Source organism: Phaseolus vulgaris, chromosome 3 (assembly GCF_051622355.1).
Source record: "Phaseolus vulgaris cultivar YP4 chromosome 3, ASM5162235v1, whole genome shotgun sequence".
Classification (NCBI taxonomy): domain Eukaryota; kingdom Viridiplantae; phylum Streptophyta; class Magnoliopsida; order Fabales; family Fabaceae; genus Phaseolus; species Phaseolus vulgaris.
The window spans coordinates 51198223-51222177 of record NC_143500.1 but is presented as its reverse complement, the minus strand read 5'-3'; the positions used below and the strand labels follow the sequence as shown (position 1 = coordinate 51222177).

At 32.1% G+C, this 23955-nt stretch overlaps 3 protein-coding genes across 8 annotated transcripts; 2 read left to right on the top strand and 1 right to left on the bottom strand.

The window, feature by feature from the left end:
* The first annotated feature begins 4416 nt into the window (after positions 1 to 4416).
* On the top strand, positions 4417 to 8632 carry LOC137805977 (putative methyltransferase PMT23). Its single transcript, XM_068605851.1, has 8 exons — positions 4417 to 5899; positions 6349 to 6498; positions 6580 to 6850; positions 6966 to 7076; positions 7166 to 7340; positions 7424 to 7657; positions 7836 to 8030; positions 8121 to 8632. The coding sequence occupies exons 1-8, from the start codon at positions 4604 to 4606 to the stop codon at positions 8311 to 8313; spliced, it is 2625 nt and encodes an 874-aa protein (XP_068461952.1). The 5' UTR covers positions 4417 to 4603; the 3' UTR covers positions 8314 to 8632.
* A 1973-nt stretch (positions 8633 to 10605) lies between these two features.
* LOC137808425 (alpha/beta-Hydrolases superfamily protein) lies at positions 10606 to 12799 on the top strand. Its single transcript, XM_068609527.1, has 4 exons — positions 10606 to 11386; positions 11495 to 11677; positions 11802 to 12043; positions 12428 to 12799. Exons 1-4 carry the CDS (start codon positions 11087 to 11089, stop codon positions 12690 to 12692), a joined length of 990 nt encoding a protein of 329 aa, XP_068465628.1. The 5' UTR covers positions 10606 to 11086; the 3' UTR covers positions 12693 to 12799.
* A 703-nt stretch (positions 12800 to 13502) lies between these two features.
* LOC137808426 (folate transporter 1, chloroplastic) lies at positions 13503 to 22413 on the bottom strand. 6 transcript variants are annotated; one of them, XM_090299759.1, is made up of 12 exons: positions 22161 to 22364; positions 22001 to 22077; positions 20497 to 20573; positions 19557 to 19650; positions 19381 to 19436; positions 18887 to 18980; positions 16568 to 16641; positions 14917 to 15030; positions 14362 to 14433; positions 14242 to 14262; positions 14069 to 14136; positions 13503 to 13784 (listed from the first exon to the last, which is right to left on the bottom strand). In XM_090299759.1, the coding sequence occupies exons 5-12, from the start codon at positions 19429 to 19431 to the stop codon at positions 13652 to 13654; spliced, it is 627 nt and encodes a 208-aa protein (XP_090155885.1). In that variant the 5' UTR covers positions 19432 to 19436; positions 19557 to 19650; positions 20497 to 20573; positions 22001 to 22077; positions 22161 to 22364; the 3' UTR covers positions 13503 to 13651. The 6 variants fall into 6 exon arrangements, 4 of the variants coding, with proteins under 4 accessions (XP_090155885.1, XP_068465630.1, XP_068465631.1 ...); XM_068609529.2 differs by lacking the exon at positions 19381 to 19436 and having other exon boundaries at positions 22161 to 22413; XM_068609530.2 differs by lacking the exon at positions 19381 to 19436 and having other exon boundaries at positions 14917 to 15027; positions 22161 to 22413.
* Between the last annotated feature and the right edge of the window lie 1542 nt (positions 22414 to 23955).

The following is a 23955-nucleotide window of genomic DNA, read 5'->3' as shown; positions in this document are numbered from 1 at the left end:
GTCTCTAAAGTTGGTTTCTATTTCATGATTTTCTTGTAGTGGATGATAACATTCTTCTTTGTAAAATCTTTAAAATAACTTTTTTTTTTCAAGAACATTAGCATTTTAGTAAATATATTCTTCATAATTAAAATTTATGATTAATAAATATTATAAAACATATAGATAATTTTGTAAATAAAATTTATCACATATAAAATATATTTTAGATTTACCATAAACAATTTAATTGTGATATAGTTTTTGTTTTATATGGATCGTAGTACCCTTCACAATTGTTTCATCTCAACTAGGAGTTTTCATGTTTGAAGTCTAGATATGTAGTTGAGCTGAATACCCAAAAATACTAGTTGAAGTTGAGATGAAACAATTGTGACTTATTTGAGGCACACTTAGTTTGGTAACAATTGTGATCTAATGTAATTCATTACTACTATTGACGATTTCTTTTAATAAATAGAGATAGAGATGAAAATGGTAGATAGAATTAATAGACAGTTAAAAAGATTAAATGTACTTAAATATTATAATTTGATCAATTTCAAGAGAAAAGAAAAACTTTTTTGCTACAACTTTAAATTTATGTTAAATACATAAAAGACAATTTTTGCCAATAAAAAAACATAAAAGACAAATTTTATTATATTTGATTGAGAGAGAGTAGGAAAAGTGAGGATTACTCTTCAAGTTGTGTTATAATTTTTATAACTAGTATTTAATCTCTACATTGTATAAAAAGTTATTTTTATATGATTGCATTAATAATAAAAAACATAATTATATATATATATATATATATATATTATTATATTATAATTGAATTTCATAATATATGATATATTATAAATCCATAGAGGAGTATATTTTCAGATGACACCAACCAATATTATATTCTAAATATACTATATGAATTAAAGAGTTTATATGTTATGTATATTTGATTTACAATCAATCAAAATAAAAAATAAGAATATTTAATAATAAAAAAATACCTAATTAATTACTAAGATGAAATTATATTTTTTTTTGATATTGGCTAAGAAATATTAAATATACTTACTAAATATATTATTAAAAAGCATACGGATAAAATATTGAATATACTTACCAAATAATAAATACTTTTAATTATCCTTAAACAATATCCTTAGAATATTATTACTTTGAATAGTGAAATATTCTCTCATATTTTTTATATAAATAATCCTTATCTAAAATAAATAAATAAATAAAAATCTAATACTCTCTACATTTAGTTTTAAGAAAATTTTATAAGATGATATTGAATTATAGAAAAGAGAATAATTCTAAATTTTCTACTGGTCCTGTATTCACTAAAAGAATAATATGAGTTTTTTTTCTATATTTCAAATATGTTAAGTATATTTATTTATGTTAAGCTTTTTATAAAATGTTAAAAATATAATAAAAAAACTGTACAAAAACATGACAGTGCTCTCTAAAATTCGGGCCCATTAAAGGAAGGAGAAAAGAAGGTAATGCATGTGAAACTGCACCATTCAGTACATCATATCTTATCCTTGGCTAATTAATGATTCCATAATTTCTGACATTATAATTCAATGCACCATGTTTGAAATATCACTACAATCTTCTTTTTACATTATCATTGAATAAAAATGATCTTAGAACTAGTTTAGTATCATAACAAAAGTTGACAATTAACTGAAATGCAGACAAAAACAAAAACTTGGAACTACAAGGAAAGATGGAGAATCACATTGCATAAACCCTGTTGGTTTGGCATGTATTCATTATTGAAGGGCACCCCAAAAGCTAGATTAAGAAAGATCACTTTGATTTCCCTTTTGTTCTGAGAATTCACTGTTATAGCCAAGACTCTCCATTGAACTTATTATTGTCTGCAACATATTTTACCATTTTTGTCTATTTTTGTGCACATCCTTCTGTCCTTACATCAGTAATCCAGATTCAATTTGTACATTTTGTCAAATTTTGGTTTGTTATCTGATTAAAGCTATCTTCCTTGTTAATAGCCACACGTACATTCCCTTTTAAAAACTTCAACAACAACCAATGCAGTTCAGAAATTTTCACACTACTCACTCTTGGCCACTCTCAATCTTCATGTTGCTTAGTATTTCTCTATTTTTTTGGTTAAATGAATTAACCTTATTTGTTTATTTATAAAACAGATGTTAATAAGACTGTTTTAATAAAGGTTACTGCCAAAACATTGTTAATAGTCCATTTGAGCATCAAAATTATGACAATTACTTTCTGCACCTATCAGATATTCCACCCAATTTTTATGTGAAATGACAAAAATGCAGCTTAAATAAAAGGGGTACGAATCAAAATACATTACAAATTTCCTTTTCTGAAAAACCTTTCTGGATTTGGATTTCCCAAACAGTTTTCTGATTTTTGGTATCCATTTCTAGAATACATATTTTGATTTTGTTTTTCATAATTTCTTTTCTGAAATGTATTTTTTGTATTATGAAATTGTTCTTTTTAAAATGAGATTTTGATTTTAGAATTCTATTCTGAAATTTCATTTCCAAAACATAATTTTGAATTTTAGATTTTCAGTTTTGAAATGAAAGATAATTTTGAAAATTTAAAAGGTGATCAGCTGTGGTCACAATTTATAAGGTACAGGAAGAATTTGTCCAAAATTATTTTCTAGATTCAGCCCAAAAGGCTAAAAAATCAGCCCAAATGGCTCATAAAGTGTTCATAGTGACCAAGTATGTAGGCTTTAACTTCTTCCACCCCACTAATTTCTTTGTCCACCTCTTCGTTTTTTTGAAGAATATTCCATGGGTCTGAAATTAATATTCTAGAAATTAAATTTCCGGTGCAAAAATTTTATTCTTTTTGTAACTTAATCTCTAAAACTATGAAACCAAACAAATGTAGAAGAATATTCTTTCTACATTACAAATTAATGTAGAAGAATGTTACTGGAACAAAAGTTGGAGAAAAAAAGGAAAAGGAAGGTTCAGTTAGAAAAAAGAAAAACCTGGGTGCTCGAAGTAACTTTTTACTATTAAGACATTGAGAAAGAGGTGTAAATTCACAAAATATGACTTCCTATTTATAAAAACAAAAATAATAGATAAGCGATCACATAATTTTATCAATAATTTTATATGCTTTTTTAACATTGAGTGAACAAAATAGTTTTAACAAATCTCAAAATAAAAAAAATAAAAAAAATGTATCATATTTTTTTTTGTTTAATTTACTCATGTTATCTTTATCTTTTAATTTTATGCTCTTAAGAAAATTACAGTAAATAAATATCTACGTACAAGTCTACTCCGTAAAAGAAACAACATATATACATAGTATGTATATAAAAAAATTTAACAATAATTTTATATAGTTTCCTTTTTCAAAACTCTTTTTCCTTTTCTTTTCTTTTCTTTGTGTTTCTATCGCATCTTGCATCTCACATTTTCTCTCTCTCCTCTTCTTATCACTCGTAATACTAAAGATGAATAATATTTCACCTTTTTTAAGTAAAAAACATATTATTGTTAGGTTAAAAGATACTTTTGTTTTTCTTTTACAAAAACTAAACATAATATTTAAATATAATAAAAGGTTCCTATAATTAGAATTGTTACAATGAATTTTAAAAATTACAATCTTTTCTCACGTTACAACCTCTAGTATTTTTGTTTGATTTATATAATTTTAACTATGTCAACTCATTTATTAATGAATTAACATCAACTATTCTAAAATCACATACTTATGACAGAATATTCGAAATTATTAATTAATTAATGTCAACTTTTAATTTTTAATCATTTAAAAGCTAATGTTAAATAATTATTTTCTTGAATAATTTTTTTTTCTCTATCCTTTGTTGCATTGAAAAATATAATATTAATTATCCATTTAAAAAACAAACTCAAATACTTTGAATCCAAAATCTTGCTTCAAAACTTCAAAATAAAACATGCATCTTGGGATACTTATAAATATAAGGCATAATGACTATATGTTATGTTAATTAAGTCATAAGAATATAATTATATTTTCTCTTTATTTTGTCTTAAGATTTTACCTACCAAACTAATAATATTTAGTAATTATTATTAGAAAATTATTAAATAGAAACCCATTTTAATAATATATATATGATTTTCAGTATATGCGTGTATATCAAATATATATTCTTCATCAGGAACCAAAGAAAGGAATAGTTTATAAAAGGTGTTGAAAAGTGTATTTTTCAATATTAATCTCTCTTCTTTTTTACATATTTTTTAATGCATGTCTTAAAAATGCACTCTAAGATAAAGGAAGTTGTTATTGACTTTTGTTCATGTTAAAACATATCTCATGATTGTATTCCAACAGTGAGAACCAAACCTGGGTCTGATGTGTGCGATTTCTCAGTGAAACATACATAGCAACCAAGTTGTCTCAACAACTTCCTACTCCGACTCTATTGGATCATTGATACTTTCCAACTTCCAACATACAAACAATTTATTCTCTCCTTAATCTTCCTCCACAAACATCACTTCACCATCTCAACAACTCTCTCTAATCTCTTCCAATTTCACTCTCACCAACAAATCCAACACAATACACACCAATGGCTCAACCCAAGTCACGAGCCAGGAGATCATCATCTTCAACTTCTTACACATCAACCTTAACTACACTCATCTTCACCGCGCTTTGTGTTTTGGGCATATGGATGCTAACCTCCAACTCTGTCGTCACACCTAAAACACGCACACCCATCGATGATAACAACTCTGAAACCACTAACACTGACCTCGTTGAAGACACACCTGAAACCACCACCACAACAACCACAAACATCATCCAACAAGATGATCCAGTTGAAACCACCACACATATCGCAGAAGACTCGTCACGTGAAACAACCACAAATATCCCAGAAGAGCCACATGAAACAACCACAAATATCTCAGAAGAGCCACGAGAAACCACCACAAATACCGCAGAAGAGCCACGAGAAACCACAACGAATATCTCAGAAGAGCCACGAGAAACCACCACAAATATCTCAGAAGAGCCACGAGAAACCACCACAAATATCTTAGAAGAGTCAAGTGAATCTAACACCAAAAGCCATGGCCAAAGGGAAAGTGATATATATGGAGACAACGCTGGCAACCTCTCCGACGACGCCATGGCAAATGAGGGTGGAAACACCGTTAAGAAAGAAGTTTCCACTGAAAATAAAGTTGGTGCAGGTTCGGACAATGATCAGAAAAGTGATAATAGTGAGAAAGAGGCTCAAAGTGTTCAAGCATCTGAAGAGGATCAAAAGGGTGAAGAAGAAAACAACAACGTAACACAAGATGAAAAAGAAAATCTAAATACAAAACAAAATGCAGAAGCTAAGAATGTGAATATGAAAGAAAACCAAGAAGAGAGCATGAGTGACGATCAACAAAGTTTTGATGTGCAAAAGGGTAAGAACAATGACGATGACGCGAATGTGCAACAACTAAGGGAAGACAAAGGTGAGGTGACAGAGAAAGAAGAAAAGACAAGGGTGGAAGATGAGGGTGGAGAAAAGAAGAAGGTTAAGAATATGAGGAAGTGGGGCCAAATATTGAAGAAGGAGTGGCCGACACAAGGAGATGAGTCTGAAGTTGAGAAGAAAAGACAGAAGGAGGAATTAGGTGGTGGTAACGATGAAGTAAAGTTGCAAGATTTGAATTGGAGTATCTGCAATGTCTCAACTGGTCATGATTATATTCCATGTTTGGATAATGAGAAGTATTTAAAAACTTCTACTAGAAAACATTTCGTACACCGAGAGAGGCACTGCCCTGAGGATGCACCAACTTGTCTCGTACCACTTCCCAAGGGTTACAAAATACCAATCCAATGGCCTGCCAGCAGAGATAAGGTAACATATTTGGAAGGGAAAACTTTGGTTCAAATCATATTTATTCAACACTCACAAAAACAATGAAATACCAGGTAAGATTATATAATAGATTTTAAAAGACTGTATGATATATACTAATAAAGCATTCACTCCATGATTTCATATCTAAAAACTGCTTATTCCTTTTGAGTTCCACTTTATCTTGAAATATTAATTATTTGAAAAAACTATGGAAGTGGTGATGATTTTTTTTATAATATCCACATTTTATCTAAATACTTAATTAATTAGTTATTTGTTTATTATATAATTTTCTCTGAAGGCGTTCTTTACACAAATAATATTAGCAAAAATAAGTAGGTTTATTAAATTTAGTAGAAATTGTGTAGGTGCTTTGTGCATGTTATTAGGTATATGATGATGAATTTCTCAAAATTAAAGTTTTAGTTACCTTGTCTTTCTAACAGATATGGTACCACAACATACCACACACTCTGTTAGCAGACGTGAAGGGACACCAAAACTGGGTGAAGTTGAAGGGTGAATTCTTGACATTCCCGGGAGGGGGCACCCAGTTCATTCACGGTGCTCTCCACTACATTGATTTTCTTCAACAGGTAATTTTAGTACATATATATAACTGGTGAGTATACAACTTTCCACATGATTGTTGAAAAGATGTTGTGATTGTTACACAGGCTGAACCAGGTATTGCATGGGGAACGCACACTAGAGTGATTTTGGATGTTGGGTGTGGGGTTGGCAGTTTTGGAGGTTTTCTATTTGAAAGGGATGTTATTGCTATGTCTTTTGCACCCAAAGATGAGCATGAAGCACAAGTGCAGTTTGCCCTTGAGAGAGGGATACCGGCAATATCTGCCGTGATGGGTACTCAAAGGTTGCAGTTCCCCAGCCAAGTCTTTGATCTTATTCATTGCGCACGTTGTCGTGTACCTTGGCATGAAGATGGTTGTTAATCTCACCAACACTTTTCTTTTCTTTAAATTTGTACTCATTTTCTGAACTTAATGTTTCAATTTTGAGTGTTCGTGTTGTTGAAGAGAAGTGTGTGAATCTATTGTAGGTGGCATGTTGCTTTTGGAACTGAATCGTCTTCTTAGACCAGGGGGTTACTTTGTGTGGTGTGCCACACCTGTGTACCAAACGATCGAAGAAGATGCTCAGATATGGAAGCGTATGATATATGCACATATATTGTTATAAAAAAAAAAGGAATGAAGTTTGCATTGTTGTAGGGTCTGACATATTGTTATTTTTCTGTAGAAATGAGCGTATTGACGAAGGCCATTTGCTGGGAACTCGTAAGCATAAAAAAGGATAAACTGAATCAAGTTGGTGCAGCGTTCTACCGCAAACCCCTTACCAATGAATGTTACGAGCAAAGGGAGCAAAATCAACCTCCTATGTGCAAAGCCGAGGATGATCCTAATGCTGCATGGTAAATCTCTCGATTCTCTTGTATTTACAACTTGTACAGATTGATGGCAGAAATTGTTTTATTATATTATATGTTTTTTACAGGTATGTTCCGCTCCAGGCGTGCATGCACAAGCTGCCTGTTGACAATGAGAGAGGAACTAAATGGCCTGAAGCTTGGCCTGAGAGACTGCAAAAGGTCCCAGACTGGTTGCAAGCTTCTCAAGACTTTGCAGCAGATAATGAACGTTGGAAAAACGTTGTCGATGAGCTTAGCAACATTGGGGTATCTTGGTCTAACGTCAGAAATATCATGGACATGCGAGCCAGTTGTGGAGGGTAGGTGTATATATATCGATTCAGCTTGGACTAACAAAATCACGTATATTCTTTTAATTTGTATGCCATACTTTTAGTAGTCTCTATAAATCTACCATGCATGCCTTGTTAATACAGTTGTATCATTGATTATAAGGGTATGTTATTCATCAAAGTTATATACTCAATGTGAATGCAGATTCGCAGCAGCTCTGAAGGATCTTCCTGTTTGGGTATTTAATGTGGTGAACATAGATGCTGTAGATACACTTCCTCTCATCTATGAACGGGGTCTTATTGGTATATACCATGATTGGTGTGAATCCTTCAGCACCTATCCACGAACTTACGATCTACTGCATGCAGATCATCTTTTCTCAAATCTAATGAAAAGGTAAAAATGGAAGCAGAGAATTTTTTAGTTGCATAGTTATTTAGTGTATGAGATGATTTGAAATGTGGTTTTGTTGTTTGGTTTTGTCAGGTGCAATCTTGTTCCTGTGATAGCAGAAGTTGACAGAATACTAAGACCAGGAGGTAATTTGATTGTCCGTGATGAGCCAAGTGTGATCGGTGAAGTGGAGAATTTGTTGAAATCTCTCCATTGGGAAATAACCTCCACAAGCCAAGAAGGGTTACTTAATGGCAAGAAAGCGATGTGGCGACCAACCTCTTAAAGGAAACATCATTGGTTATTCTACTTAGATTGTGTTTTCAAACAAGCTTTGCATGGTTGTGGCATCATTGGTTTGGTCTATGATCCACCTTCTATGGCACAATACTTATCTTCAAAATGTCACACCAACAAATGACACCATGTAATACACGCACCAACACAAAGAGAGGTCACTGCGGCACTGTCTAGTTATTCTGTTTTTCAATGTTTGCATTCAGAAGAAACATTTTTGTTTAATAGAATTGTATTTTAGACAACACTCAATTTTATACTTTTTCAACTTCACTTTATTCGAATATGGTAAGGTATCATGGTTTCAGAAATCATTTTTCATACATATACTGTTTCATAATCCCTTTCTAATAATATAATAATAGCGATATTTAAACTAATCTATAATAAATAGATGAATTACTAGTTATAGTTCATGCATGGAATGATGTTGCGAGTAAGAGATATGTAGAAGTTCCCGAACCCCAAGAACTATATCAGTCCTCGAGAACTAACAAACTCCTAATTATTTATGTAAGCATTCATCAAACATTTCCTTTGCCCATAAGTATTGAGCAAAGAAAAGTAAGCAATGCTAAACCTATTTCGACTCAACCATCAATATTAAAAATTGTCAAAGAATCAATCATTCTGAATTCAAGAGACCAGAAAAACAATAAAAAGCTTATCCAGAATTTAAGAAAAAACACGAACGAATTCATAGAACAAGAAAGCATGTTATCATACAAAACCCTGATAATTATGAACCCTTGAAAAGAAAAATAGGTTATGATTTGAGAAGTAAATCTCTGAATTGATCTTCTACATTGTCTCTCGAAACTAGATATTTAAAAAAAAATCTAATTTCTGATTTTAGAAATGGACGTCATGAAAAAGAAGAATAAAAAGTGAAAAGAAAAGAAAAGAAAAGGAGAAATAAGATAATGAAAATGAAGGATGGTGTGTGACTTATATATATATCTCTGTTTGGGATTGAGATTTGAGAGATGAACTGAAGTCCAAGATTGAAGGGTGCCGTTTTATGCAACGTTCCAAGATTGAAGGGTGCCGTTTTATGCAACCTTCCGCATTTCTCTGGTTGTTTGTTGTTGTGCTGACTTTCTCTTTCTTTTTTTTTATAATTAAGGATTATAAAAGTTAAAAAATAAGGTAAAAGTTAACACGTTCACAACAATTTAATAAAATTTAAGGGTGAATCACCCTAATTACTCCTAATTTGTTTTAATATTGCTTATAAACTCCTTTTTTTTATTTTTAAAACAAGTTGCTTGTAGAGACACTGTTATAAATAATGAAGAAGATTAGTGTGATGTTTTTTAAATGAAGGAAGCTATTTTAAGGATAAAAGAAAGTGTAAAAAAAAATCTATCTATCTTTGTATAATATTGTGTGGCACATATTAGTTATTTAATTTAAATATTTTACGTTAAATTTATTTTTTATAATGATAGATATAAGGTGATTAATACTAATTATGATATTAATGACCATACTAATAATATAAACTATAATGATTATAAAAATGTAAGTAATCATATTAATACTGACTCTTCTATGGATTTGTTAAAAAGAAATTTGTCTTTCACTTATCTTATTATTCTCTTTTTAAAGGTGTTCCTAAAACATTACATTTTTATTTTATTATGAATAAAGTTAAAATGAAACTTCAAGAAAGATAATTTTTTAGTGTGACAGACAAAGTAGTGCAACTTGTGAACTCTCTTATATGGGTTCTTGTTGCTTACACTTTCAAAATCTACAATTGACTTAACTCTCTCTTCTTAAAATATTATATTAAAAAATTGATAAACTTTATTTTTGTGTAGATAGTCTTTTGCTAGATTGTCTAGTCTTTGTAGAGATGGTCATTTGCTAAATCGTCTAATATTTGTATAGACGGTCTTTTATTAAATCGTCTTATTTATTTGTTTGTTTGAATAGATGGTTTAATTTTACACCATTTAATATGATTGTCTAGTTTAGTGAGAGATTGTCTACTACACCATCTTGACGGTTAGTTAGGAACGTTATGTTAATTTGTTTTTGTTTACTTTCTTTTTGGTTGTGTATTTTTGACATTATGTGAATAAAATATATGATTTATCTAAACCAAATGTTTAAAAAGTTAAAAAATTTCAAATAATTCAGAAATGTTCTATATTTTAGTTATAATTGTAATACATAATAGTTTACAATAGATGTCGTATGACTAACTTTTCCAGCTATGAGAGTACCTAACAATGTTCTCTTTACCTACAAACATTATTTATAAATGCCACTCGTTTAGGTTTCATTTGGATTTTTTTTAGAAATATTTATAGGCGAAGAAAATTGGAATGATAAATATTTACAAACTATTTTTCTAAGGAGGTTAATAACGTAAACAATATATAAGAAAAAAATCTACATTCTGGGAAGTGTTGAATAAGTAGAAGATTTTAAGTAGCACACTTTCCAAATAAACATAGAATTTGTAATGTGCGAAGAAGACTCACACTTAAAGAAGATTATGACAAATGAGTGTAGAGTTGAAAGAGAATAGAAAAAATAAGTATGAAATTATCTTTTTGTCTGATAGTTTTAGATTGTCAAATCCAAATTTGTCACGTTAGTATGATTTGTATGGGATAGAGAAAAGTAGTTGTTATTAACAAGTCAGAGTTGTGGTCTGACCCAAGGCATGGCATTTAATAGTCTTTTTCTCTGAGGCATGTTTCATCTGCTTCACCCTCCAACTTTCCTTAATTTGATCCTCAAAGGTTATGGAGCACTTAGAGATGGTGAGTGAAGTGAAACATCAAAGAATCAAAGCCAACGGGATATGGATACATGTGGCAGAGAAAGGGACAGGTCCACTTGTTCTTCTGCTTCATGGCTTCCCAGAATTATGGTATGCCTGGCGCCACCAGATCAATTACTTGGCCCAACATGGCTATCATGCGGTTGCACCTGATCTAAGAGGATATGGTGACTCTGATTCTCCTATTGATCCTTCTTCCTACACTTTTCACCACGTTGTAGGTGATCTTATAGCTTTGCTTGACCATTTTGGTGAACAACAGGTATCATATCTCTTTGCAAAGTTGTATGCCTTTTAGTATGAGTATATATGATCATGCTTCCTTTTTTTTTGCTTCTCTTTCTGTTTTTAACCAATTTGAACACTACAGGCATTTGTTGTTGGGTCTGATTGGGGAGCAAACATTGGATGGCATCTAAGCCTGTTTAGACCTGACAGAGTAAAAGGATTTGTTGCTCTGGGTGTTCCTTACCACCCTAGATCTCCCACCACTAAACCGGTTGAAATTATCAGAAATTTTTTTGGAGATCAGAGTCATGTCTGCCAGTTCCAGGTTCCTTTTACTTACTGCTTCTTTTGCATTTATATGTGTTTCAAAATAAATTTATGACAAATCTTGCCTAAATTGCTTTTAGTGATATACATGATGTGATTTATTTGTGGAGTTGGGTATGCAGGAACCAGGCAGAGCAGAGAGAGCTTTTGCTAGATATGATTATTTGACAGTGATGAAGAAGTTTATTCTGATGACATGTAAAGATTTTCTAGCATCTCCACCGGGCATGGAGCTAATTGATTTCCTGTCAACACCTTCGGTTCTGCCATCATGGATAACTGAGGAAGAACTCACTTTCTTTGCAGACAAATTCCAAGAGTCTGGTTTCACTGGTCCACTCAATTATTACCGTGCAATGGACTTGTAAGTTTTTTCATCACTACTTTTCTTGCTTAATTTTTTAAAACATAATAATTCAATTCCTTACCAAGTACACAATGCAACTTTGAATTCTCTTCTTTAGTCAAACTTGGAAAAACCAACTCCTTTTTTCAGTGGCCGATATTATAAAATTGTCTAAGTTGTGTGCGGATTTAATATTACATTTCCAACAATTTAATTTGACAGAGAAATTTAAATAACACTGACTTATGAGCTAAGCATAAACTTTTACATCTTATCATAAACCATTCTTCTTCTATGATGTTTCTCACTCACATGACATACAGTAAAAAGATAAAATCCGATAAATGATATTTGTTAATGAAAGAATTAACCTTTACGTACGTTGATGGTCTACGGTTACAGAAATTGGGAGCTTCTTGCACCATGGCAAGGATCAAAGATAACAGTTCCAACGAAGTTCATAGCAGGAAACAAAGACATGGCTTTTGATTTTGAAACAGCCGGTACAAAGGCTTTTGTGGAAAGTGGTCTTTTCAAGAGCCTTGTTCCCAACCTTGAAGTTGTTATAATAGACGGCCACCATTTTATACATCAAGAAAAAGCCCAAGAAGTTTCGGACGAAATCCTTTCCTTCATCCGTAGATTTCCACCCAATGCTTCCATATAATGTTAGCGATTTATGTACCTTTTTTTTGTTGGATGTTTAGCTATTTATGTTTTTTGTTAAAGCAAACCCCTAGATTTCCATTGTTAATTATTCACAATTTTACGTAACTAGAATTGTGGGTTTCTGTAAGAGAAAGGCAAACAAATCATCGATTTAAAAAGTTCATAATTTATGGGGACTAAAGGTGTCTAATGCAATTAACGAACAATTAAATAGACTTTAAATAGATTTATTAATTCTACAGGGTGTATAAGTTAAGCTTAATAATACTACTAGTTATGTGGGGACCTGATGTTTTCCAGAAAAGAGTGTACGAAATTAGTGCGCGTTCACTTCTCTGATAAGGTTAATTTTTGCTTGCCAACAGTAAAATGCGTGTGAATTGTAAAGATTTACTTTGTGTTTTTCCTTTAGATTATAAACTTTTAATATTGCCTATAAACGGTCCTCAATGAAAATGGTCGTCTCATCTATGTTTTGTCTCTTATGTACATAAACTTTTATTTAAATAAAGATTTTATGAACCCAGTTATTTTTTAGAAAAATCCAGTAACAAAAGGCATTGTAAGAAGTACAGATGGAACCATAGAACAATGCAATAGCTGAAATCATAGTAGAAGGAAATGTGAAAAAACATATTTTAAATGGAAACTGTTATAAATAGTAAGTATTTCTGTTCAATGAAAACGAAATATTTCTCCTACAGGTTGAAGTGACCTGTAAGCTTTTGCCCATAGAAGGTAATTTCAAGTCTAACACACTCTGGGAGGAAAAGAACAGAAAACTTGTTAGAGCATGGAAACACGGATATAAAAGCAGCCATGAATTTTCTCTATTGAAATTGCATCTACATTGTTACACTGAAGTGATAGGAAAAATGAGAAATACCCATTGCTATAAATATCAAATAAGTAAACAAAAATAAGGAGAAAGGAAAATCCTGATGGAAAATGAAATACTCAGTCATTCCTTATAGTCGGTTTAAGCAATTTTATAACATTTTCATAAACAATAAATGTTATTGAGGAAGCAGGAGCATTTTTCAAGAGGTTTGCGGTAATTCCTTTGTAAAACCCCCGCATACCTTCAAATCTGCAAGAACAGAACACAATCTATAAAGACAAAACAATAATAAAATTTGAAATTATCAAGAGCATATAATTTGGATAAAACAAGAGGGACAATGTAGTCTTTCCAATTCATTGACAGCATGTCACCAAGAGTCAAGCTATTGTGTTTGCCATTTTCCAAGGTGTAAGCAATATGATAATCTTACTCACCAATAATACTTATGATTCCTATCAAGTTTCACCTTTGCATACTTGTCAATATAAAGATGTAAACTAAATCTGGATGTGTTTTTAATATGTAGTTACCGTGCAGTTTCTTTCATTACATGCCAAGTATCCATATATCTTAGAACCCCATCGCCACTAGGTCGTTGCTGCAGAGATAGAAATTTCAGTCCATATCAGATAAAGATGTAGTAATGTCCAGTTAAATGAAAATGAATATGTAATATTTATATCTTGTAATGACATTCTTGTACCTGCAAGCGAGACCGCATAACCTGAAATAAGGGGGAGGGAGGCAGAAAATTCTTCAATTACTCATATTAAGGAGTGAAGCTAGAATTCTCATTCAAAAGGGAGGGGACAGACAGTTGTACCTGAAATGGATAGGTTAGCAGCATTGCAGCTAGTTTTGATGTTGCTCCAAGAACAGCGTAATCAACAGAATTCTGGGAAATACGATACAATATGAAAACATCACAACTATAAGTTTTGGATAAATTATTGATTAATTTGCCTGTAAAACAAAATTAATTGAAATCTTATGTAGACGTCAGATAACAGGAAGTTAAATGTACCATACCCAAACGTGCATATAAAGCTATAAACTTGTAACAAAAGAATTTAGGATATGCATAAAGCTACATTTCTCCCATTTAACATGTCCCTGGATCGTACCTACCCATTTGAAAACAGTAAATAAAAGCTAACTGAGGCATCCACTACTCTCATACAGGCAACAATCAGAGTCGTGATTCTTGAGATGCATCATTTTGCTCAACCAAATTACTAGAGCAATGATTATAGGAGCATGACTTGGAGAGTAATACAAGTGACAAAAAGGTCAAACATCAAGAAACCATTTGAGAAATGTAAATTGTCCAATACATGTAAATTCAAGAGTTAAATCGACCCAAGGTCCTCTAACTTACCAACAATTTATCAGAACTTTGATTATGTAATGTACTTCTCTTACTCTTAAAATCAATAATAACTTTACGGAGCTCCTCATATGCTGTGAACTGAATAGCACCATGACAGACCTGCTGAAACATACAAATTCAAGTAAGCTCATTATAAAGCATAGAAAGCATAGATAATTGCATGTTTGATTTTGAGACTTTTGTTAATACTTGAAAATCGATATAGCCATTGGAATTTTCAAATTTCCCCATCCACACCCTAGATAAAAGTAGCATCCAAATAATGTCTTTAGGACTTTAGACTATAGCATCATAAATAACAAAGAAGCTTCGGGAAAAAGTAAGCTAAAGGTTTAATGTAACTAACTTTCAGATACAAATGCAGGTAACCTTATTATTATTAATATCCTGGCAAGGAAAGAGTTAACAATTGTAAATAATTATGTAATCCACCCAAAGGATTAGATATAATGACAATCAGTTACTTCTTTTACTATGTATTCCCAGGAGATTAAAATTTCTAAAAAGAACTAATAGGAATTTAAGAAAAAATTTCTAGCTTGAAAAATAATTTACAGGATTGGTTAATCACGTCAACATATGGTTAAAACAAGAATTTCTCTTTTGCATAGTCAAACAATATCTTGTTAAATGTTCCTAGGTTGTTGTGACTATTGGAGACAACGATTCCCAAAATGTAATTTGCTCAAAAAGAAATGATTGATACTGATACTGTTATCTAAAGACAGATTTTGATTGCATAAAAATTTAAGGAAAAAATTGTATACACTCCACTTGAAATTTGGGGTAGTTGCAACGCAACTGCACACCTTAAACTTTGAAACCATCACAACAGATCTCTCGATCCTACTGTCACTAGCTCATTAAGTAGCAAGGAATATGTTTGTCATGGGATAATCATATACTGTGATCACTAAAACAAATTGGCACTAGCATAGCACCACATTTAAACACAAACAAGCATATATCCCATGTCATTGGGGGAAAATCAGGAAGTGAGTTTAATACCCTTTTATTTTAATAGAACTTTTGGTCCCAAATGAATATTTTGAATGCTGCTTTGTCAAACCCCCACCCCACTAATCTCTATAGTGTCAAGTTCAACAACCTTTAAAAACAATAGTAGCCACTCTCAGGAATACCACATATCACAAGTTGCATGCAATGAATCTGCAGGTAAAAAAATTCCAAATTCATCCATCATTTTGACTTTTTTGACTGAATAATTCCACCATACTGCCACACAGCAAGGAAAAAAAGGGGGGAGGGGGAGGGGAAGGACAAAGGGATATTCCATGGAATTTTTTTTAATCATTTCATAACATAGAATATGTGCAAATGCTGGAGATGACATGAACGAATCATTCGCTGACATGAGGTTATGATCATGTAACAATCACACCATAAACACATTCCTTAATAACTTAACAACAACTTAACTGAATGATCAAGGATCTGTTGTAATGTTTCTAGTATTGTATAATAATAATTAGCAGAGGTTCAAGAGTTCATAGAGGCTATGCAATGGGTGTAATGTCCATTATAAATTGCAAAGCACAATACCAAATATCATACTTAATCTATAATTAAAACTCTAAGTGCCAAGATTGACAGGCAAAATAAAGAGTCAGAAACATACCAGAAATAGGCCAGGAACAATGCCTCTGTAAAGTGCACTAAATCCCTCTTCCCTCGTTATGGTCCTAAATGCATCTGATAGTCAATATTAAAAGAATGAAATTCCATGACTAATTAGCAATCAACAAAATATGCTAACATATGCAGTGATCTTGTGACACTCACATGGCAAACACATTCTTTTAGTAACTTGTAGTTATTAAACGAAAGGATGAATTGTGTTGTTTCTAATAGTCTTTGGGTTTAATTGAGTGATAAAAGAGTTCATGGTGGATAGTTGCAAATGGAAAAATGTTGATTATAGATCTGAACCTAGAATCGATTTGGGAAAATAAGACCTTTTATCCTTATGAAGCATAATTACCTATATTATTTCAAATTGATTAAAATTTCAAGTTCTAAGATTAATTGATAAAATAACAAGAAAAAACAACACACCAGAATAGACCTGGATTGATCACTCTGTAAAGTGAACTAAATCTTCCTCTCTCATTATGTTTCTAAATGCATTTAATATTTAACTTTTACAGATAAAATGTTTTCATGACTGGTTAGCAATTCATTCATATGATGAAGAACGTAACCACAATAAACAAATATATATTCACTATCGTGTTTTCGATAGATGAGTTAAGAGTGCTTGCAAAACTCTAACACACTTCAACTATTGGTTTCATTAGGAACTAAAAAATCGTTAGTGAGATTCGTTAAAAAAGGTAGAACTCACAAATTTTTGTGATTTTCAAATAAATCCAGCCAATACAAGCAAGCATGGTAGTTGAATCGAGATAGAAGTAGTGTATTGGAGAACTGATTTTCTTAATGCTCGTATAGTGAATTGTAAGATTAAAAACATTAAAAAATGCAACATTTAATCAAATATATAAGCCTTCACCTCATCTGGAACATTACAACAGGGATAAGGGATAACATCTTTATTTGTTTTTTTTTTCCAGCAAGATGATGCTTCATCCTTGCTATTCCATCCCAACAAGTATGAAAGCAAAACTTATATTTGTTCGAAGACTTTCACAGTACTTCCATGTAATGTTGACTCTCTTTTTTATTTACTCATCTTAATAAATGAAGACAGCAGCAGAAAACCTCCTCTGTTTGCTTTTCCTCCGCAATAAAATAGAGTACTTTGTGCCTCCGGCAACTCAGACGCCTCCAACGACTCCGACTTCGGCAACCACAGTGCCTCTGATAACTACCACTACAGCGCCTCCAGCTGTTTCTTGCGAACCCACTGTCTCGCACCTCATTTCACTGCCTTTGCCGCTGCTGTCGTCGCCGCTGGTTTCGCTGCCGTCGCCGTTGTCGTTCGCACCTTCAAGTTTAGGCGTTGCTGTTGGAGAGAAGAAGAACGTAGACTGCCTTCGCCGTCGCAGCTTTCGTTGACCGTCGCAGCTGTCGTTCAAACTTGGGTTTTGTTGGATAGAAGAAGAACGTAGAGAAGAATACGGAAGAGGAACTTTCGAAATGAGCAGAGGACGTTTGAAATTATGGTTTTTATTTTTTATAAAAGCAATTAAAATTAAAATTAGGTTTTTATATAAATTAGGATTTTATAAAAGCAAGTCACGATACAGAATCTATCACGATTCGTATGATGTATCACGATTCGCACTATACAATACAACTGCATAAGATTCTTCTTACGATTCGTATAGTGGATACTCAAAATCGTATCACGAAGTGTACTATACATACTAGCATGAATAGAAGTGGGTTTCAAAAGAGTTTGTTAGAAAGTGTATTACTAGTTTCTTATTGAGTGAAACATAGTCACCCTGGTTCCCAGATCAAAAAGAAAAAAAAATAAGGTCAACTTATGCACCTAAATCTTGCATCTTTATTTTCCTTTCTCAAAACAACTGAAATAATCTATAAATAAAAGTTAAAACTAGTTTTTTAAACAGTCTGAAAATTAACATCATACAAGACTATGCAATGGAACAAATAGGATGAATGCACATGCTTAATAGTTAATACTTGTAAAATTGAATTACTGAATACTCATATAGTGGTGATATAGAACTGCCACACAACCAGGACCATTTTTGGGTGAGAGATAAATGCTCAGTTAAATACTACGCCTCAGATTGAACCACTGTGAAAATGACCTATCTTTCAACGTTTGGATACTAATTTCAAAATCAATTTAGGGTGAGGTGACTAAGATTAAGAAGCATCTTATTGTAAAAGATAATAAAATATGTAATTATATCTAGCATAACATCTAGAGCCAAAGTGAAAATGTGGATGCTATAAAATGTAAACAGTTCCAAATAAAATTAATTTAAGATGGAGAGCAGACCACAAAGCCCAGTGTATGGTCGCGTCTGATGGAGCTGAGTTTGAAGCTGCAATCTTGTCTTTACAAGCCAAACAGGATTTGTGCACAGGCAAACCTGACGAAAGGTAATGGAAACCAAAATAACTGAAAGTTTAGTTTTTACCCCATACAGGTTTGTGCCACAGTATGTTTGGCAGGCTTTGGAATCCTAACTATCAAATTATCAAAGCTAAGTAGGATCACAAAGATAATCACGTTGATAAGAAAATGCTAAACTTAATTATATTAGTTCCATTCTCACAAACAGTTCAAACAACAATTTTCATTGCCAAATTCATCAATTCAGCTCACCAAAAGTAATCATTGTGAATTGATTCCTCTAAAGTGAAGCAAAACTAAGGGATTCACTTTACAGAGAAAAGTAGGGTGTTATATCCTTCAACGAGAAATAAAACCAAGAGAATAGATTTAAATGATTTCATATTTACTTGCTCATTTGCTGATTTTCAAATCACCTTTTTCCCATTAAAGAGATCCCTCGCTTTGGATGATTCAAATCCTTTCATCTCTCCTACATCCCAATTGTGACAAATTTTAAAAATAAAAAACGTCATGTGCCAACAAATGCCAGCAGGGTTGTGCAACATAATCACTAAGAATTACATGTGGATTGTATATGCTTCTCACATACCAAACCTCCCGCTTCAGCAGCCGAGGCAAGATGAAGACCTGGACTCAATTTCCCCTCCCCGTTCCTTGCGTATCTTTGTTTGGCTTTATCATAGCTGGAAGTTAAAAAATGGTTTGATACAATGACTTTAGTCTTCTCAGAAAGCAAGCAGATGGACCAGTAACTACTCTAACTATAATAAATCACTCAATTCTGGAAGATAGCAAAATTGAGGGGGAGGAGCATAATCCTTTGACAGGATAAAGAACAGTGAATTTGTCGAAATTGTTTGATGTTACTTGCATTCTTGGTTTGGATGGTAACAGTTGGAAGACTGTTTCCTACCAAACCGTGTTTGAATGCTGGTAAATGAGAAAATAAATTGTTTGATATTTAAATGAAACTACTAAAGACTGTAGACTAGGAGTTGATGACATACTGATTTGTGTTGGGTCTTTTGAAGGAGATACATTGGAGAGATTTGACACCAACAAGTCATGAGCAAACTCATATAAAAGATTATGACACCACTTTTGACCCAAAACTTTAAGACAATGAGTTTTTAGGTATCGACACTAATGAGCCATAAGCAAATCCATATTAAGAGACTATGATAACACATCCAACCCAAAACCTTAAGATAATGGGTTTATAGGTGATGTTGCTCAACTTTCCCATCTCTACTCAGTGTAGAACTCAAACTCATACATGGATTCCAAACAATTTGTTCCTGACTAAGAAAAATAATTTAGATATGATTTTTCTCCTGTATGCATGAGTGAGTAGGACACAGAGCAGATTTTCAAACTCATTGAAACAAGTTCAAAATTTAACTGGAGAGGGTGCATATATGCACAAACACTAGAACAAAAGCATCAAAGAAAGAGTCAGCCATCTAAACAATATCATTCTCTCCTAGTGAGCGTCACATATAAAATGATCGATTTGAAAGTTGACTTACAAAAAGAAATATAAACCCCATGAAATAGTGGACCCGAGAGTTCCAGGAAGAAAGCCCGCATATAACCCTCTTAATCCCTGCAAGATAAAGCATTCCATATAAGTAGTACATTCATACTAAGACACACAAAGTACCAAAAGAAAATTTTCTCTCCTACTACAATTTGCGACCGATGCTAATTTTTCAACACTAAACCCATCAAGAATACATGGATGGAACGAACATTGAGCAACAATTCCAGCCGCAACCATGATAAAATTCGTGAAAGTAAGACCATGGACAAGGTAAAAAGAGATGTCTAATGAAAAAAGGCAGCCATTCATTAACAAACAAAATTGACAAGTGAGAACCCACCCTCCCCCCACCCGCTGTGGGCCAAGAATGGGAATGTCATGCAGTCTAAAACATAGACAGTTGAAAATGGTTGTTTCACCAATGTTGGACCCATATCATATTGGATACTTTCTATGTTCAATCAAAGTTCTTCATTATCTTAAAATTTTAGCATTCCACATTTGAATCTCACTATGCACGACATACCATAAGATCTCTGTAACAAATGCGGATTCAAGTGGTGCAAAAGGGGCTTTAGATTGCTCTGCTCAAGAGGGAGACATGGCTACGGATCCACCAAACCAAAAAAGGAGGAAAAGTGCAAGGATCAAAATAACCAATTCACGACTAAAGGATTCTGAGTGATCCAAGCACTTGTATATAGCATTCTGTTAGGGAGAACTGATGCTGATCCTCTCTCTCTGAAATATTCTTTTGTTATTTCCTTATTTTTACTATCTTTGTACCTGCTATTGAATAAAGTAGCCTTCTTCACTGTAATCCATATCCGACGTATCAATAATACGTACAAAGACTCATATTCATTCTTAGTTTACTATTGCATTCATTAGCACCGTTACAATCGCAGGTCGTAGCAATAATCTTAGTAAGTTTCTCTTCACTTTTCAGGAATAGGAGAAACCATTGTACTGATTTTATCATATTCGTCAGATTTATTTATGCTGCTGAACTTCAACTACACTGTTTAGAAAGTAAAAGGTGCATGTAATAATTCTATATATGTTAAGTCAAGAAGGTTCAGCAATCAACACCATTTAAATGCATGATTGTCTAAATTTTACCTCAAATTAAGTCTTACATATCACGTAGATATAAGAACTTTACATTACTCAAAAATCACTCCAATATTAAGTGGTTGTTCAACCTATTAAATTTTGAGCGAAAATGGTTTTTTTATTAATGCGAACCGGTCAAGCAACTTTACGTGTTTAAAAAATTCACTGAAGTAATGCAATGCCATGTAGTTTGCTAGCCCCTTTCCTTAACTTCAGATAACTCGCCTAAGCACCAGCGTCGTAGATACTTATTTCCCTTTCTTAAAGGACACATGAAAAGCTTCCGGAATTTCATTAATTAAAGAATAACTTTGACAATTGAATCCTTAATTGAGAAAAAAACATTGGAGTTGTTCGATTAGAAAATGACAAACCTCGGAGCGTGCAATGGTGAAAACGGCGTGACCGGTGTTCTTGTAACTGGGAAGATGAGAGACTCGACCGTCGTTAACTGCAGAGTCAAACAATACTAGTAAGATTGGAAGGCGGGAAAAATCAGAAATCGAAGTTTATATGAGAAGAGAGAGAGAGAACCTTGAAACCTAGTGCGGACAACATCGAGGGGATACATAACGGCAACGGTGGCGAATCCAGCAGCAGCGCCGGCGGCGGCGTTCTCCCACTGCCATTGGTGGCGCTTGGGCGCTTCCGTTGACATTTATAAGCTTCAGATTCAGAGTTGAATTGACAGTGACTACAATACTCAACTGTCTCATCATCGTTTTGTTTGTTAAGAGCTTCTCCCTTTCAACAAACTTGTGTTTTTGTCACGTGCGCAAAACAACAGAACTTGCTTGGTGAAGATTTGTATTTATTTGTTGGGTACTTTTGTCTTTTACTCTCATCAAAATATTTTAGATTGATAGAGAAAATGTGGCATGTGATGTGACCCACGTCTCATTGGTTAACATAAGATTTATTTAAATTTAAATTTATCCAATAACAATTTCTTAAATGGATTTTAGGGTTTTATCTTTTCTATTACACTTTATGTTTTCAAAATAAATAAAAACTATTCTTTTATCACATTCTTCAAGTTTAGCTTTGAAGAAATTGAGTTTATGTGTTTTCTACCACTAGTAAATATCCTGACATGGACATTAGAGATTTAAAAAGGAGTGCTTACATTAAAGAAATTGTATAAATATTAAATCTGAATTGATTTTTCATTTTCTTGAATTGTATTTTCATTAATACGTTGTATTTTCAGTTTAATCTTATTTGATAAAAAAATCTTAAATTAATGTCTATAAAAATATTAAACATAGAAATACAATAAATATATATACGTTTCACTTGATAATTGATTTAGATTTTATTCTATATTGCATTTTAAAATGATACTAAAAATTCGAGAAAAAATTAGTTTACAATGATTAAATGTAATTAACTCACTAAATAAAGGATGACAAAATTATCTATACAACAGAAGTTCATGTGTTTATGATTATGAAATTATACTTTATATCTAATTAGGTTCATATGTGTTATATTTTTTATGTAATGATTTATATTTTTTCCATTTTAATTATATATGTGATCGTTATCATTTGTTTACATTATAACATAAATGATATCTTTACATAATTAAATTACTCAATTATCCAAAATTTACTATCTATATAAGTTAATTAAAAATAAGTCAATAGTAAGACTAAAAAAATTGTATCTAATTTTTAATTAATAATGATCATATAGTGAGTAAACAAAAAAAATGTTAGCAATTAGCATGGAACAACCATATTTTAATATTATCTATAACATTTACGCAAAGAATAAAATAAGGAATTTTTTTATGTGTTGAATAACAAACACACAAATAACATAAAAAAAATGCATGAACAAAATGTATACCAAAATATGTTCAACATAAATAATGCAATGTAATCTAATATTTGTTGAAGGTTTACTTCTTAACAAAAATATTGACATGCATTGTTTTTTTTTTTTTAGCGATAAATAAATATAACGACACAATATTATATCAACTTGAAATAATGTATTTCACAAGTATATGTATCTACCCATTTACAGTGAACCTACAAATAAACACATTTGTAATAACATATCTTTATATCTAGAAATGCAATTTCTTGAAACTTATGTTTAAATGTTATAATTTTTTTTAGAACGTCTCTATCTAACATCTCTTTCACAACTTAACAACCTATATGTTTTCATTTCTTGTTGGGATTTGTTATATCTGATTTTAGTACAATAATGACAAAATATAAACTTAAATGTTACTTCATGGACTTATTAAGTAAGTATTTTTACATACCAATTACATACACAAATGCATTACAACATTAATATATGTTATTTATCA